We start from the raw sequence: 13,970 nt of genomic DNA, 5'->3' as shown, positions 1-13,970 counted from the left end.
AAGGAGGTTAAAGTAAACACCTTGGGTCTCCTTTCCTTGCTTCCTCAGCATCACACCACAGGGGCTGTGCCAGATGCTTTTATCTCCGTTATGTCTCAGAATTCTCAGAGCGACTTGAGAAATCGTCAATATTTATGTTTCACAAATGAGAAAACAAATAGCTGACAGATCGGGTCGGAAATTTGAAGAACCAGGCTTCTAACACCCTTTTATCTGACTCAAAATTTCATGTGTTCCTCTAAACCTTGATCTTCCAGGGTGCTCTGCCAGAGGGCGGTTTCAGGACAGATGGAGAGTTGTGCTGATGGACCTTGACTGGTCCAGTACTGGACAGCAGCACTTGGGTTTCTTCTAACAGTTTGAGGGAATGGAGCTGCAATTTCAGATCTTGGTTCCCCTAAAGCTGGCAGAACACCTGCTGATGTTTTGTAAGAACTGTAGCCAGGGCCTCTCCCCATCCCACAAGCTCTTCACACTCTGGTTTGTTTAGAGATTTCCCTTCTGAGTGAGTCAAAGGAAAATGCCTCCCACTTTTGAGCATCTTAACATTTCTAATTTCCTTTATGTTCTTGTAGGATGCATCACAAGTTTCCCCTCAATTCTCCAAGCAGGCCTTTGTCTTTGTTCATATCTTTCTGGAAACTAAGCTCGCTTCCACATCCTGAGGGATGTTCCCTCTGAAGTCACCAAAGACCTCTTTTGGTCTTCAGCTGAATGGCTTCCCTCCTCTCCTTTCCCTAGGTTGGTGCAATAGTCTGCTCTTGCATGTCTCAAACAGAAGCTTTGAGGACACGAGCATTCCTGAAAATTTTCATTTTATACTTCATGCCCTCAGATTTTATTGTTTGATTGGCTTCTTTCCCTTTAGGAATCAATTTTATAACAAAAAGTTTTGTAACTCAGGCCTCTGTTTTCTCATCTCATTGTGAATGTTGAATGGATTGGGAGCTCTTAACCTGGTGGTCCATGGATAAGTTGGGCGTTCCCAGGTGGGCTCAGGTGGGAGCCCCTGGGAACTTTCCACAGAACTGTGTGTGCCAGCCTCCTCCCCACTACACTGGCCTGGAATCCTCAGAGGTTCTAAGATGCAGAAAAAAATTACAAATCACTGAGACAGATGATCTTCAAAGATTTTTTTTTTTTCAACTCAGAATTCCTATGAGGCTTGCTTACGAACTGCAGAAACTCTCAAAAACCAAGGCTAGCTATTTGTCAGCAATGGTGCTTCTGTTGTGGGGAACCTTGGTAAATATTTGATATGCTTGTAATGGAGACTTCCAAGATGATCTTCCCCTTTACTTTCTTGACTGATGGTTCTAAACCCTGTTGGCCAAAATTATTGGCCAACAAAATCCAAGAACTTGGTTGATGATTCTGAACTCCTGGGTATTGTATATGTGTTGTTTGATTTTTTTGGTTTGTTTTGTTTTTATCCAATTAACTAAGTTGCTTTACCTATAATTTCAACCACACAGGAGGCTGAAGACAGGAGGATAGTAAGCCTAAGCAATTTAGCAAGTCCCTCAAAAACTTACTGAGACTCTGTTTCTCAAAAAATAGATAAATTAATTAAAAGGGCTGGGGATGTAACTCAGTGGTAAAGTACCCCTAGGTTCAATCCCCAATACCAAACAAAACCACAGTACTCTCTCTTCCTGAGAGTCTGCAGGTTTATAATAAACCCCTAACTTGGAATTTTGTATGTGTTCTTTTCTCATTTCAATTGAAATTCATATAGAATTTTCACCTAGTCACAAAATAGCAAAGCCAAAAGGAACTTCAGTTCTCTCATCTGAATCTTTTGTTTATGAACAAGGAAATTGCCAGGAAGAGAAATGACTCATTCAAAGACACTCAGCAGGCTAATGGCAGAGCTGGAGTGACCCTGATTTTCAATCCAGTGCTCTTCCCAACCCATCTTAGAGACCCTTGCACTTCATTTACCAGCTTCTGCTGTCCTGAAAACATGAGCAGCCAGCCCAGTGTGAAACAGTAAGGAGTGAAGTCAAACCATCTTACTGGAAGAGTTTATGAATCTGCAGCGTTGGAGTGAGCAGCACAGCAGTAACTGTGTGGCAAAGTTCCCCAGGACCACAAGGAAGATGACTCGAGCATGCACTGTGGGGAGGTGCTGCTGGTGAACATCAGAGGTGCCCTCAAAGCTCTGGTCCCAGGCTCTCTCCCAGATGGCCCCTATACTTCCCTACACCAGGAACACACACTCTCCACGTACAACTTTTCATTCCTATGTCTGGGCCTTTGCTCAGGCATTTGCCTTGGATGACACCCTTGTGCTGTACCTATGGGGAAACTGCCTACTCTCTAGGATCAGATCAAATGTTCTTTTTCTCATAAAGTCTTTCCAGACAACCCTCTTGCCCCTCCTGCTGCTTAAAATCTCTCTCCATCTTGATTTTTCAGAGTATACTATCTGGGACTCTCTTTCTTGTTCACATTATAATTATCTGTGCACAGATCTTACTCTTTGAGGCCACATCATAAACTCTTTTAGTTGTGGTCTGCCAAGTTTTGTCTTTTCTTTCAATCAAGAGATATTTACTGAGCACCTTCTAGATATCAGGGGCCACAGTCCCTGACTTTGGGCTTTAATACTGTATAGGGACACAAACAAACAAAGGGGCAAGTATAAGAGTTGAAGAGTGCTCACATAGGTCAGTGCAGGGGCTGGGTCAGTGCAGGGGCTGGGGCAGTACAAAGTCAGAGCCCTGGGACCAGCCGTGCAGGTGTTGGGGGAGGTCATCAGGTACAGCTTCCAGGAAGAAATCACATCTAAATGAAACATGAAGGATAGGTGGGAAGGATCTAGGCAAACAGGCTGGAGGCTTAGAAAGATGAGGCTTGTCATCTCAATGGCCAGATCACAGGGAGCCTTCTGAGGCCAGGAAGGAGGAGGGACTTCTCTGAGAGCAATGGGAAAGCCCTGATGATGTTCATCCCTCTCAATCTCTGGAAGCACTTAGCACAGTGCCTGGAACACACTAGAAGCTCAAAATAAAGAGCAAATATGATGATATTTCAGACTATCTTTTCCTTTAAGTCTCTCAGGCAAATTTTTCTTGATTTATTAGTCAGATACTCAACCTAGGTCCCCAATATTTAGAATAGAACGGAACTTGTGGTTTAGCAAGGTGAATAGTGGCTAGCAATTTTCTTGACTCACAACCTTGTCTGGAATGCATTTATCCAAACAAGTGACACAGCCTGAGGTCACATCATCCTCATGGGAACAGTTGTCAGGTAAGCCTTTTCCATCTTTAGCTTGTCTGTCACACAAATACAGTCCAAAGGGCAGGAGTCCCTTGTGAAGGACCCCATTTCCAGGGTTGCCACAGGACAGAAGGTGAGAGCAGCTGAGAGAGAGGGGGGTGTGTGGGCAGCTGCTCTTTCCACAGAGTGCAAGCCCAGGGCCTATACTCAGGCACCCACAGAGAGGGGCTGTGCCAGGAGAACAGGAGGAAGGTGAGAGGAAGTGGTACTCTTGGGGTCTGAAGGACCACCAGGGAAAGAAAACCAATTTTTAACAAGCCTGGCTCTCCATCAGCATAATCTCCACTCCTGTCCATTAGGAAGCAGGAAGTGTATACCCCGAACCTCACCGGAGCTCCGGCACTGTGCGCACTTCCTGTACACACTGCATCCTGGAATTGGGCCGTCATGATGACTCAGTACTGATGACAGGAGCGTTCAGGCACCTTAGATCAACATGCATGTTGCTCCTGTGTCTAAGACATTTAATTCTCTTCAAATGGCCACCTCACCACCCCTCAACCAGGCACACATTTTTCTTTTTTGTACACACATTCCAGGGACACCTGTTCAGGGATCAGGACAAACCTCTGCTAGGTACTGTTTTTTATCCCACATTCCCACACTGGGGGATGGGGAAACCATATATGGCAAAGGCAGTGGGAGCCTTTAGCACCTGCCAAGCATCCAAGTTACATTCACCACTTCATACTACCACAGAGGGACTGTTTCCATTCCTGCTTTTGCACATGGGAAAAGTGTAGCTTTGGGAATGGCAGGTAAGTAAGTGGCTTGATAGCAAGAGGCTAAGCTGATTCTGATAAACTATGTGCTTTCCCTCAGTTATTCCCACTCCCCCCACACCCAGGCCTGTGGGCACACATGCATCAGGCCAGGTCTGGCCTAGTATATCTCAGGTATCTGTGCTCCTGCTACTGTCTTGTTAACCTGGCTGTGCCCACGGGTCTCACTGAACACAGGCTCCTCAAGAGCAGGGATTAATGACATCTGGACCCTTCCTAGAAGCTGGCACCAGCAGGCCTTGAATTAATGCTCTCGACAAAACTTCAAAGGGAAACTGAGATGCAGGTCTGAGGGTTGAGCAGTTTACTATTGGCATCGCATACAACAGATATCTATATAAGTGACTTACATCTTCAGGAAGCCATCCAGTTCTAAAGAGGTTCTAGAATGTTCTCAGTTCTAGAAGCAGGTATAGATCCTCCAAGATGGTAACTCTACAGCTTCCCTTGACAAAGTGACAGCCATGTTCCCAGGCTTTGTGCTTAGCACTCACATGCATTATATCAAGGAATCTTCTCAACCACTCTATGAGGTAGGTGTTACCTTCCTTTTACAAAGGAGGAAACTGAGTCTCCGAGAGGGTAAGTGATTCCTATCATTACATGGTAACAGGGAGCTGGTACTCAAACATGGCTACTTTGGAGAAGTTGCCCAAGGTCTTTGACTTCCTGGGTAGGAAATGACATAGCCAAAATTAGAATTGTAATCAGTCTGGTTGCCAAGTTCATTTCCCATCAAGAAATTGTCAGCCCTCAAAACATCCTAAGGCCACTTTGGTGTCTAAACTCTGAAATCCTTGTAGTTGACTCAGAGAGATAATGAGAAAGTTACTAAAGAACCTTGTATGTCCCCTCAGTGACCCCAAGCCCAGCAAGGGGGCCCTGCATGCTCCTCCCCAGAACCAAAATGCCTTTGTTCTTGTGAACAAGGCCGTGTGCTCTCACACAAACACAAGACAGGACGGAGACCCGACAAAACCGAGCACTAGCAGCGCACCACGGGTTATGGAAACAAAGTGCAGCTCACAAAAACCAAACCGCAACATAACACACCGAAGCCTGGTGTTCTGAGCTGTTAGTCAGAGCAAACCAAGGACAAGCTCCAAAGAACGAATGAGACCTGAGGAAGGCCCTCCTTCTTACAGGCTTTCATACCAGGCCAATGGGTGCCCTATGCGAGGGTACTTCTGAATCACCTCAAGAGGCCAGAGTACCACCTGACCTTTCCCTCCAACAGTTCCCAGCCCTGACACCATGACTGGTGTCGCCTGTATTCCCTTGGCCATCTCTTTGCTCCTAAGGCAAGCAAATGGGTCTCACAGACATCTACTTGGCCTTAGTCGATGGGCCAAGGGTGAGATGTGCAGCCCACCCTGCCAAGCAAGATGCCAAGGGCACCCCCATCATGCTGCAGGCCTACCTGGCTCAGACCACTCTGAGCAGCTTTCCTCTCAGCCTCGCCACCTCTACGCAGCTCTGTCTGCCCAGCCTCCCTTCCTGGAAAAGTGCTACCCAGAGGCTTGCTGGGCCGGCTCTCCTCAGGGGTGTTGAGATCTGAGAGTCTCTGTTCAGTACTCAGGCACCTGACCACATCTGAAGGTTTCAAGCAGCTCTTCTTAGAGATCTTGGGTCCACCAGGGCATCTCTCACCTGCCTGGCTCTCTGCTCTCCTTTCATATTGTCCGTTCTCTTCTCTCCAGGGCTGCCTCTTGCTCTGGCTGCTAAAGGCACCGCTAAGCTCCGAGATGACCCTATCAGAGCCCCCAAGCAGTGGCTGGGAGAAGCTATCTTGGCGGATGCCTGATGGTGACATGTAGATACCACCATCTCCATTGATGTGAAGGGGGGCCTGGGCACTGGCGACCAGCGAGTAGGCTTTGTTGGGAGGAGGCAGGGCCAGAGGGGGGCCCACTGAGTGTGGAGTGGAGCGATCCAGCCAACTTGACTGAGGGAGGCTGAGAGGCAGGGAGGGACGGGCCCTCACCGACAAGGCGAGGTGGTCTGTGTCATAGATAGAAGCCTCTGGCAGAGGAGGCAAGGGTGGGGTCAGGGCCAGAGACCGCCTGCTCGGGACCCCTACAGTCAGCGAGATCCACTCAGAGGTGATGGCGTGCATCTCAGGGGATAGGGCCCGGCGGGTGTGGGGCAGAGATGAGGGGGCTGGCATGATGAGCTTGCTGTGACTGGGATACTTGAAAAGAAAAGGAGAGAGAAGAAAACAAAAGAAAGAAGCAAAAGGTACAAATGTCAGCATAAAGAGAATGGAGGAAAATAATCACTAGGTACATAAAGAGGAATGAAATGGAGAGGATGGGCAGGACACTCTGGTGCCCCAAAAGGAAATCACCTGGTGAGATTTGAGAGAAACTGGGGTGCAGGATGTGAGTGTGCAGAGCTGTGTGTAGGTGGGGTGGAAGGGAGAGGCAAGTGGCAGAGACGGGAGAGGTTCCCATCAGACAGTTTCGGGTGGCACCAGCCTGCTCTGCAGAACTGGATTAAAACACACACACTGGAAGCTACCCCATCCCAGCCGCCCCGTCATCTGCAACCAGAGCTCTGACCCAGAACTGTGGGAAAAGGTGGCCCACCCCTGTCCTGGCTCTTCCTTGGGTTTTTCTTCTCCCTAGGGGGCTCAGCAGACTCTTTCTGAAAGGAGCATGGGTAGTGGGGTCATTTTGTTTTATGGTCACTTTTGACTACAGTCAAGTAAAAAACCTGACTGAGTTCTCCACATTCTCACAGAGCAGAACACTCTGCTTCAGTCTCACACTGTCCCATAGGAGATGGCAGGATGCGCATCTCAATGTGCAGGCAGCCCATCTGATGCCTTGTACCATAAGCCCTCAGCTGGGGCCAGTGACAAGTAAGTGACAGAGGAGGAAATGTTTGGAGGACTAGAGGAAAAAGAGGCACCATTGTAGCATCAGCCGGGTCCCCCAGTCCTCCGGCCATCGTCCCTATAACTTACACAGGTATGGTCAGTTTGTTCCACAGGATGTCACTCCACATGCCTCTCTTGAACTCAAAGTTATGATTTTTTTTTTCTTGCTTTGGAAAGAGGACATGGGTTTGGAATACCTCATATTGTTAAACAAGTATGTTCATAATTAGTGTTCAGAACAGCCAACATCTTACTATGCCCATCTTACTTCCTCCCAGGCCGGTGTAGACCAACAACCTGTAAGTTCCTTTTCCAACCTGGTGCCAGTGAATTCTTGCATTACTGCAGATCTGGTTTACATGTCTGGGGATGAGACAAACTTTGCCTCTCTCAAACTTTGTCTTCTGCAAGCCAATCTTGACTGACAGGATAACTGAGAGAACCACCCCAGGCCACGGGATTAATGATCTACCAGTTATGGTTTCCATACCACCAGCTTCAACCAGGATAGACCAACTGATAAAGTCTCTCATTTTCCCTACTCACCTTATCCCCACAGAATTATCTTTAGACCTTCCTTTTCCCCTGAGATTATATTTCTCCTACCACGTGCTGGGGAAATGCCACTTATATGCACAAAACCAAACTCCATTCTACAGTCTGCATTGTTGCAGACAGTTCATAATCACAGTGCCTGAGAGCCCTCCTGCAGGGGCCATGTGCCATTGGCACTGTAGAGCATAGAAACATGTGTTGAGAAGGAAACCCAGTGACGAGAAGAGTAGATACCTGTGGGCTGGCAGTGGCACTGCGACTTGGGGAGGAGGAGTAAGGCAGGTCGATGTAATCCACAGGGTTTTTCACCAGCGGCCGTTTGATCACATCCACGTAGGTAATGGGAAAGATGCCTTGTCGGGATGTCCCTGGAATCCTCCCTTCATACCAGTTCTCATCCACTTGTCGAAGCAGTGTGATCCTCTCACCCTACAAGACACAGAAAGATGAGGGTCCTAGTCACGCCTCACCACATCTGAGGCCCCTGCCTGTACTGTCCTGCTTCATTTAGCACATCGTTTGCTCAGGAGAAATGGCCCCTGCTGGATCTGATGGAGTTAACATCACTGGCTAGGGATGCCCCAGCAGTGGAGCTACTTGAATGCTAGGAAGTTAAACTAGATCCTCAAGTCTTTACCGAAGTAAAAGGAGATCAGATTCATGCCCCCAAGCTGGAAGGCAAACATGGTGTTTTTGACTCATTTGAAGCAAAATGAACAGGGACTCGATTTTTCTCTCCCTTTTTATAAATTTATTTTCCATGTATTATTGCAGAAAAATTATCACACAAATAAATACCAAGAAGAAAACAATCATCACCCATTATACCAGAAGTTGGGGAGTAACTATTGTTAATATTTTGTTTTATATGATTTTCCAGATTTAACTCTATGCATGTGAAGTAGACTTGTCCATATTTTTTTCCATGAAAATCGAATTTTCGCTGTATTTCCCTTTTTCTATTTGCGTTTTTTATACTTAACTATACACAGTGAACTTCCTTGTTTCTAAAGAAACATAATTCTATATTTTTAATAGTGTTGCACACCCTAATGGACCAATTCAGGGTCTTCTTTTGTATACATAAAACAATTTAATTACTGACCCCCTATTATGGGCAAATAAGTTGCTTCCAGAGTTTTTCCTGTATAAGTTTTTAACTGTATAAGACAGTTCATCTGTTTATGAGCCATCTACTCAGTTCCCTATATCCCCAAGAAAATTTGTAACTTTAATAACTTTAGCAATCAGAGAATTCTGAAATGTAGGAGTATTTCAATTTCTGGGAAAGAGAGTTCTTTGCACAGAATAATTATGTTCATAATAAGCATGTTGAGCTCCTTGAAGGCAACTAACAGCATCTCCTATTTACTGAGCCCTGACCAGATGCTACATGTCTCACTGGTGGTTTCACAAATGTTGTTTCATTTAAGCCTCTTACAACCACTCCCAGAGAGGGCCGTTTATCTTCTTCTTTTTCTTTGTTCCATGAGGCAACAAACTGCACAGCTGATAACCTGTGAATTTTGGCTTCAAAGCTTTTCAAACCCTTCTGGTACCAGTGGACTTCTTTTCCCCACTAGGCCTGTTTACTTATCCTAAATCTCATCACCAACATAGTGTTCAACACAGCATTAGGCGCCAACTAGATGTTAAACAGTTTATTAAAAAAAAAGTCTAAAGTTCTAGAAATACTGTTAGTGAACTCAATGTAGTTAAATCCCGACTAGAGTATATTTTAAAAATACCTCATCTCAGAAAATTCTCTGTCCTTAGTGCCATTTTTGATCAGCATGCATCTCTTAAGGGTACGACTGGCACACCACAGCAATGTCACAATGTCACATTCCAATGTCACATTCCTGTCTTAGGTGGAACCATGTAAGACAGTCTCAACATGTGGGCCGGGATGGATGGCTTACCTTTCTGAAGGACATTTCTACTTGTGTATCACCATTGAAGTTAAACTTGGCAATAGCTTCTCCATATTCCAGAACCTGCACAGGCGTCAACTTTTTGGGCTGAGCCTTCTCAGCAGGAGGAAGAAGCTGAGAAAGGAAAAGAGGCAAAAGAGAAAGGGGGGGGGGGGGAGAAGAGAAGGAAGAAGGGAAGCAAGAATAGGAGGAGGGGACAAAACACAGGGACACTGTAAGCAAATGGTGATTCGCACGACTGGGCTTTTCCTTAGGAAGACGAGAGAGGGGCTGTTGTACCTCAATGTAGGTGCGTGGGAATATTCCCACCCGGCCGTGGTGTTCACCTTCGTACCAGTTCTGGTCAATCTGCTTATAAATGTAAACAATGTCTCCCTTCTGCAGAGGAAGCTCCCTGCCAACAGAGGTTAGGTCATTTTAGCAGAGTTTCAAACGTGCGAGATTAAGACACTTCAGTTTGTTAGCAAAAAGAGACTTCAAGAAGAGCCAAAGGGGACACATTACAGAAGAGGGGGCTCCATATTTGGAAGTGAGAAATGCCCTATTCAGGAAATTATGTCACACTGGGCGTTTTTCCAGTCTTGTGGGGGATGCGTGTTAACATTCAAACTGACTCGCACTTGAAAGTGCTCAGGGGGGGGGGCCTTATTAGTTTGCTGTGGTTTTCTTCATGCATTTCTTTGTGAGTGCTGTCTAAAAGTTTAGAATACTGACAGCACCACATTGCAATGCAGCCGGAAGTCTTAACTGATGTTTATTCCATTATTCCAAAAGTGTCTCTTCCTGACTCTCTCTGCCACCTCCACTGCCCTCTCCATCCTAGCAAGGCATGCCCAGGTGGCTTTAAGTCATCCTCAATTCATTTATCACATACTGACACCCTTCTATCATTTCATCCATTTAGTCGTCTACCCACCCACTTGTTTCACCATCCATCTCTCTATCATACCGTAGAAACGCTCTGAAGTTAGGTAGATCTGGGTTTAAATCCCTGTCTATGATTTACTAGCTTTGGGACTCTAGAAGATCTACTTAATCTTCCTGAGTCACTGTTCCTTTATCTGATGATAACGGCTCACTCAGAGTTGAAGAATGCAGACACAAACTGCAAATGAAACACCATGCACAGCGCCTGCTCTAAAGCTAACATCCATTAAATGTTCATTCCCTGTCTTTTCAACATGAGAAAAGAGATCTTGGAAAGAAAAGTGGATTTACTGCAAGCACTCTTGATGCAATTTTCCACTTTTCCATATCCATCCCTTTGCTTGACTCTATGATAATGATAGTCACATCCAACCAGGGCTTCTTTTTAAATACAATGAGACAAAAAGTAAAATTCTGAACAAAATGAAAACTTAAGAGGATAACAAAAATTGTAATGTGATATTCTTTGAATTAATAAAAAATCTAGATCTTTTTTCATGTGCATCAAACCAACAGGAAGAAAGGTCTCTGTAACATGGAAGGGGTGTGACTGTTTTGCAGTGTGCCCAGAAGTCCCACAGTAAGTGAGAGCTAAACAACAGGCACATCGGGAAAACTTTACACAAAGTCAGCTCTGTGCTGAATAAAAGCACAAGGCAGCCTCTGTGGGTCTTGCAGTGGGGAGAGAGGATCCTGACCCTGAAGAGGCATGTGAAGGGAGTCTGGGGCATTTACTTCTGTGAGGAGGAAGGCCTCTGGCTACATTTTTGCCCCAGCCCTCCTTAGGGTATCTTGAATTCCCACTCCTTTTAATCCCAAGTGCGGGCACCAAGATGCGACAAGATCCTCAGCATATCCGCCCTGCTGGAGGTGTGCAAGCTCTGAAATCTGCTACCCTGAGTATCTTGCAGCTATGAAGGCAGTGTAAGGGCTGAAATGGCCCCACTGTTAAGCAAAGGAGGAGGTCAGCTCGTATGAGATGTGGCCAAGGTGAGATCTGTAGCTGTGGCCAGAGAAGATACACCACAGCATCCGGGGGCTGCCATTCTTCCTGAACTACGGATCACTCCTCCAGTTCTCAAAGAACCAGGTGGCCAGGTCTGGTGGTAAGAAGGTTTGGGAAACAGTAACATGATACCAGTCTGGAATGTCATTGAGTACATAAGCACAGCACAGGTGCTGAGAAATCCAGTGGTGAAAGAAATCTGGTTAATTTTGTTGATCCAGTGTTCCCTCAGCACACTTTTTTTGAATAAGACATTATAGGGAAAGATAAAACCAAGGGATTGGAGAGCTTAAAAAATAAGACTTTCCATGGACTTGGCTCATCCTTTTTTTTTTTTCCTAAGTCCTATCGACATTTTTTGGAGGTTGCATGTGATTAAAACACTGAGTCAGGAAAAGGGAGCCAGCTTTCCAGCATTGGCAATGTTTTAAATGGTGGCAATTTCCATGGATCGCAGCCTTCTCACCTCTTCTATTTCATAGGTTGCTTAAAGAAAAAAATGTTTTAAATTATGCTATATGCATTTATGAATATTTCATAATGAATTCCACTTTTATATAAAATCATAATGGAAAGTGTATTCATATTGTGTGTGTGTGTGTGTGTGTGTGTGTGTGTTGGGTACAGTGTGAGTATTAACTTCTGCTATACTGTGCAAAATGTTTTACAAGTATCATTGTGACATCTTTTTATCCTCATCTTACAGAGGAGGAAACTAAGGGTGGCAGGGATGGATAAATGTAGAGTCACAGAGATGTAAATGGCATAGTCAGGATTTGAACTCAGGACTTCCTGACCCCAAAACCCATTATCTTTGTAATACATTACACAGCAGCCTTTCAGCGGATGGGCTTAAGAACTGAAAAATACACCAGGCTCGTGCTTAGGCACTAGAGACTGTGGCCTGGTCATTGGTTTTGCGTTGGAGGAGATCAGAACCACGCTGAGCAGCCTCCACACAGTGCTTACTATCGTCCACAGAAGAGACCTCTCCCTCTCATCACCAGGGAGAGGCCTCTCATCGGCAGGGCAGGGGTTGCTGCTGGAAATGATATTTTTGGCTGCCAATGAAAAGTCATGGCCTGTTTCAATCTATAATCAAATATAAAGTTGAAAGTTTCCTTTTGGAACCCAGTCTTTGGTAGCATTTCCCAAATGGTTTTCCATGGAAAACAGAAAAGTTTCCTGTTCTCCTAAATTTAGAAAGCACTAGACTAAGTAAGTTTAATTAAGTTTCTTCCTTGAAAGATTTCTAGTTATTAATATGCTAATAGAAAAGCATCTTCTCAGGTGGGGAGAGGTCTAAATCCAGCACACAGTGGGGCCTTCACTCATTTCTGTAACAGGTCCTTCTTTTGAGAAACATCTTACAGGGCCAGTACTCTGAGGAGCACACTCAGATGTGTCTCCTATGGGTCCCCATAGGCCTTTATTTTGGGGGGATGTTATTGTAAAACTACTAAAGTTTGACTCCTAGAGGCTGGTTCTGGTTCCTTCCATAGTAGGGCTGGGGTCAGCTCAAGCTACCATTTCATCAAACAAAGAGAGCTCCTATAGAAGAAGAGGCCAGGTAGCACAGTGCAGAGCCCAGCTCTGGTGCCAGGTCACCTGGGTTGTAATCCTGACTCTATCACTTACCTTCACCTTACAGGACTTCGGCTTCCTCATTTATTCAGTGGGGATAATAGTACCCATCCACAGGGTTTAGTCCCCATTCATATGGGTGAATGAGTTAACATATGCAGTGTATTTTACGCAGAGCCTGGCATGTAAATTACTATTTTAAAAAAATAATTGTTAATCATTTCTCCAACTCTATTCTATAAGTGAACTTCTATGTTTCCAAGAGGCAGCTAAGAAGACAAATAAATAGAATCAGTGGCACTTACTTTAGTGTCTGCGCTTTAAAGTCAAATTTGGCTCTGGCAGGTCTCATCTAAACATAAGAAACAATAGAAAGTTAAAATAATTATTCAGGTGCAATAAAAAGGATGCATTTTCATATGTTTCTAGAAAGCAAAGCAGAAAATTTTTGCCTAACCAGTTCATTCTGGTATAGAAATGTGAGCCAAATTCCTGTGTCTGACCTTGGCAGAACACTAGATGAACACTGAGTCCACTGTATCCTGCATGAGGGTCAGATTTAGGGAAGAGATGGTTTGAAAAGCCTCCAAAGCTTAAGTACTGGACCCCAAAACATGCTGATTGTGGCTATGGAGGGAAAATATTGTCAGCGAGAAATCCCAAGACATTCCTTTTTTGCATTTTTACTCCAGGGGATATTTCTATTTGCCTAACTTAAATTATGATCTGCAAGGGGATGAAGCTCTGATTCACTTCTTATGGCATCTTCAACTCTCTATATTTCTCATGGTCTGTGAGATCATCCCAAAACCAGCCAGAGCAAGCCCTGAGCTCATCCTCCCTCTGCAGACTTCCGCTTCTGCTGGGGTAGCGCTCTCCTCCCAGAGGACCATGCCTGGAAGTGAGCCCCAGCCCCTTCTCCACTTTCTCATCAAGTTTGTCAGTAAGTCACGCCTGCCTGCCCTTGGTCCACAACCCCCTTGCTCAGATCTGACCTCTGCTTCCCACTGGCA

The 13,970-nt window shown here is 45.3% G+C and overlaps 1 protein-coding gene across 23 annotated transcripts in view; it reads right to left on the bottom strand.

Moving 5' to 3' along the window:
- The window catches only part of Sorbs1 (sorbin and SH3 domain containing 1), a 231,918-nt gene that overhangs the window by 15,217 nt on the left and 202,731 nt on the right, over nucleotides 1-13,970 (bottom strand). For 22 of the 23 annotated variants that reach the window (XM_071611055.1, XM_071611059.1, XM_071611057.1 and 19 more), the window contains 4 exons: nucleotides 13,263-13,309; nucleotides 9,720-9,834; nucleotides 9,429-9,554; nucleotides 7,741-7,935 (listed from right to left, as the gene is read on the bottom strand). In XM_071611055.1, the coding sequence (XP_071467156.1) occupies nucleotides 7,741-7,935; nucleotides 9,429-9,554; nucleotides 9,720-9,834; nucleotides 13,263-13,309 (483 nt within the window). Of the gene's footprint in view, nucleotides 1-5,490; nucleotides 6,262-7,740; nucleotides 7,936-9,428; nucleotides 9,555-9,719; nucleotides 9,835-13,262; nucleotides 13,310-13,970 lie in introns of all 23 variants that reach the window. The other variant, XM_071611075.1, reaches the window with a different exon arrangement.

Source organism: Marmota flaviventris, chromosome 4, assembly GCF_047511675.1.
Source record: "Marmota flaviventris isolate mMarFla1 chromosome 4, mMarFla1.hap1, whole genome shotgun sequence".
In the NCBI taxonomy this organism is placed as follows: domain Eukaryota; kingdom Metazoa; phylum Chordata; class Mammalia; order Rodentia; family Sciuridae; genus Marmota; species Marmota flaviventris.
Note: the sequence above shows the minus strand (reverse complement) of the source record. Positions and strands in the feature narration are given on the sequence as shown.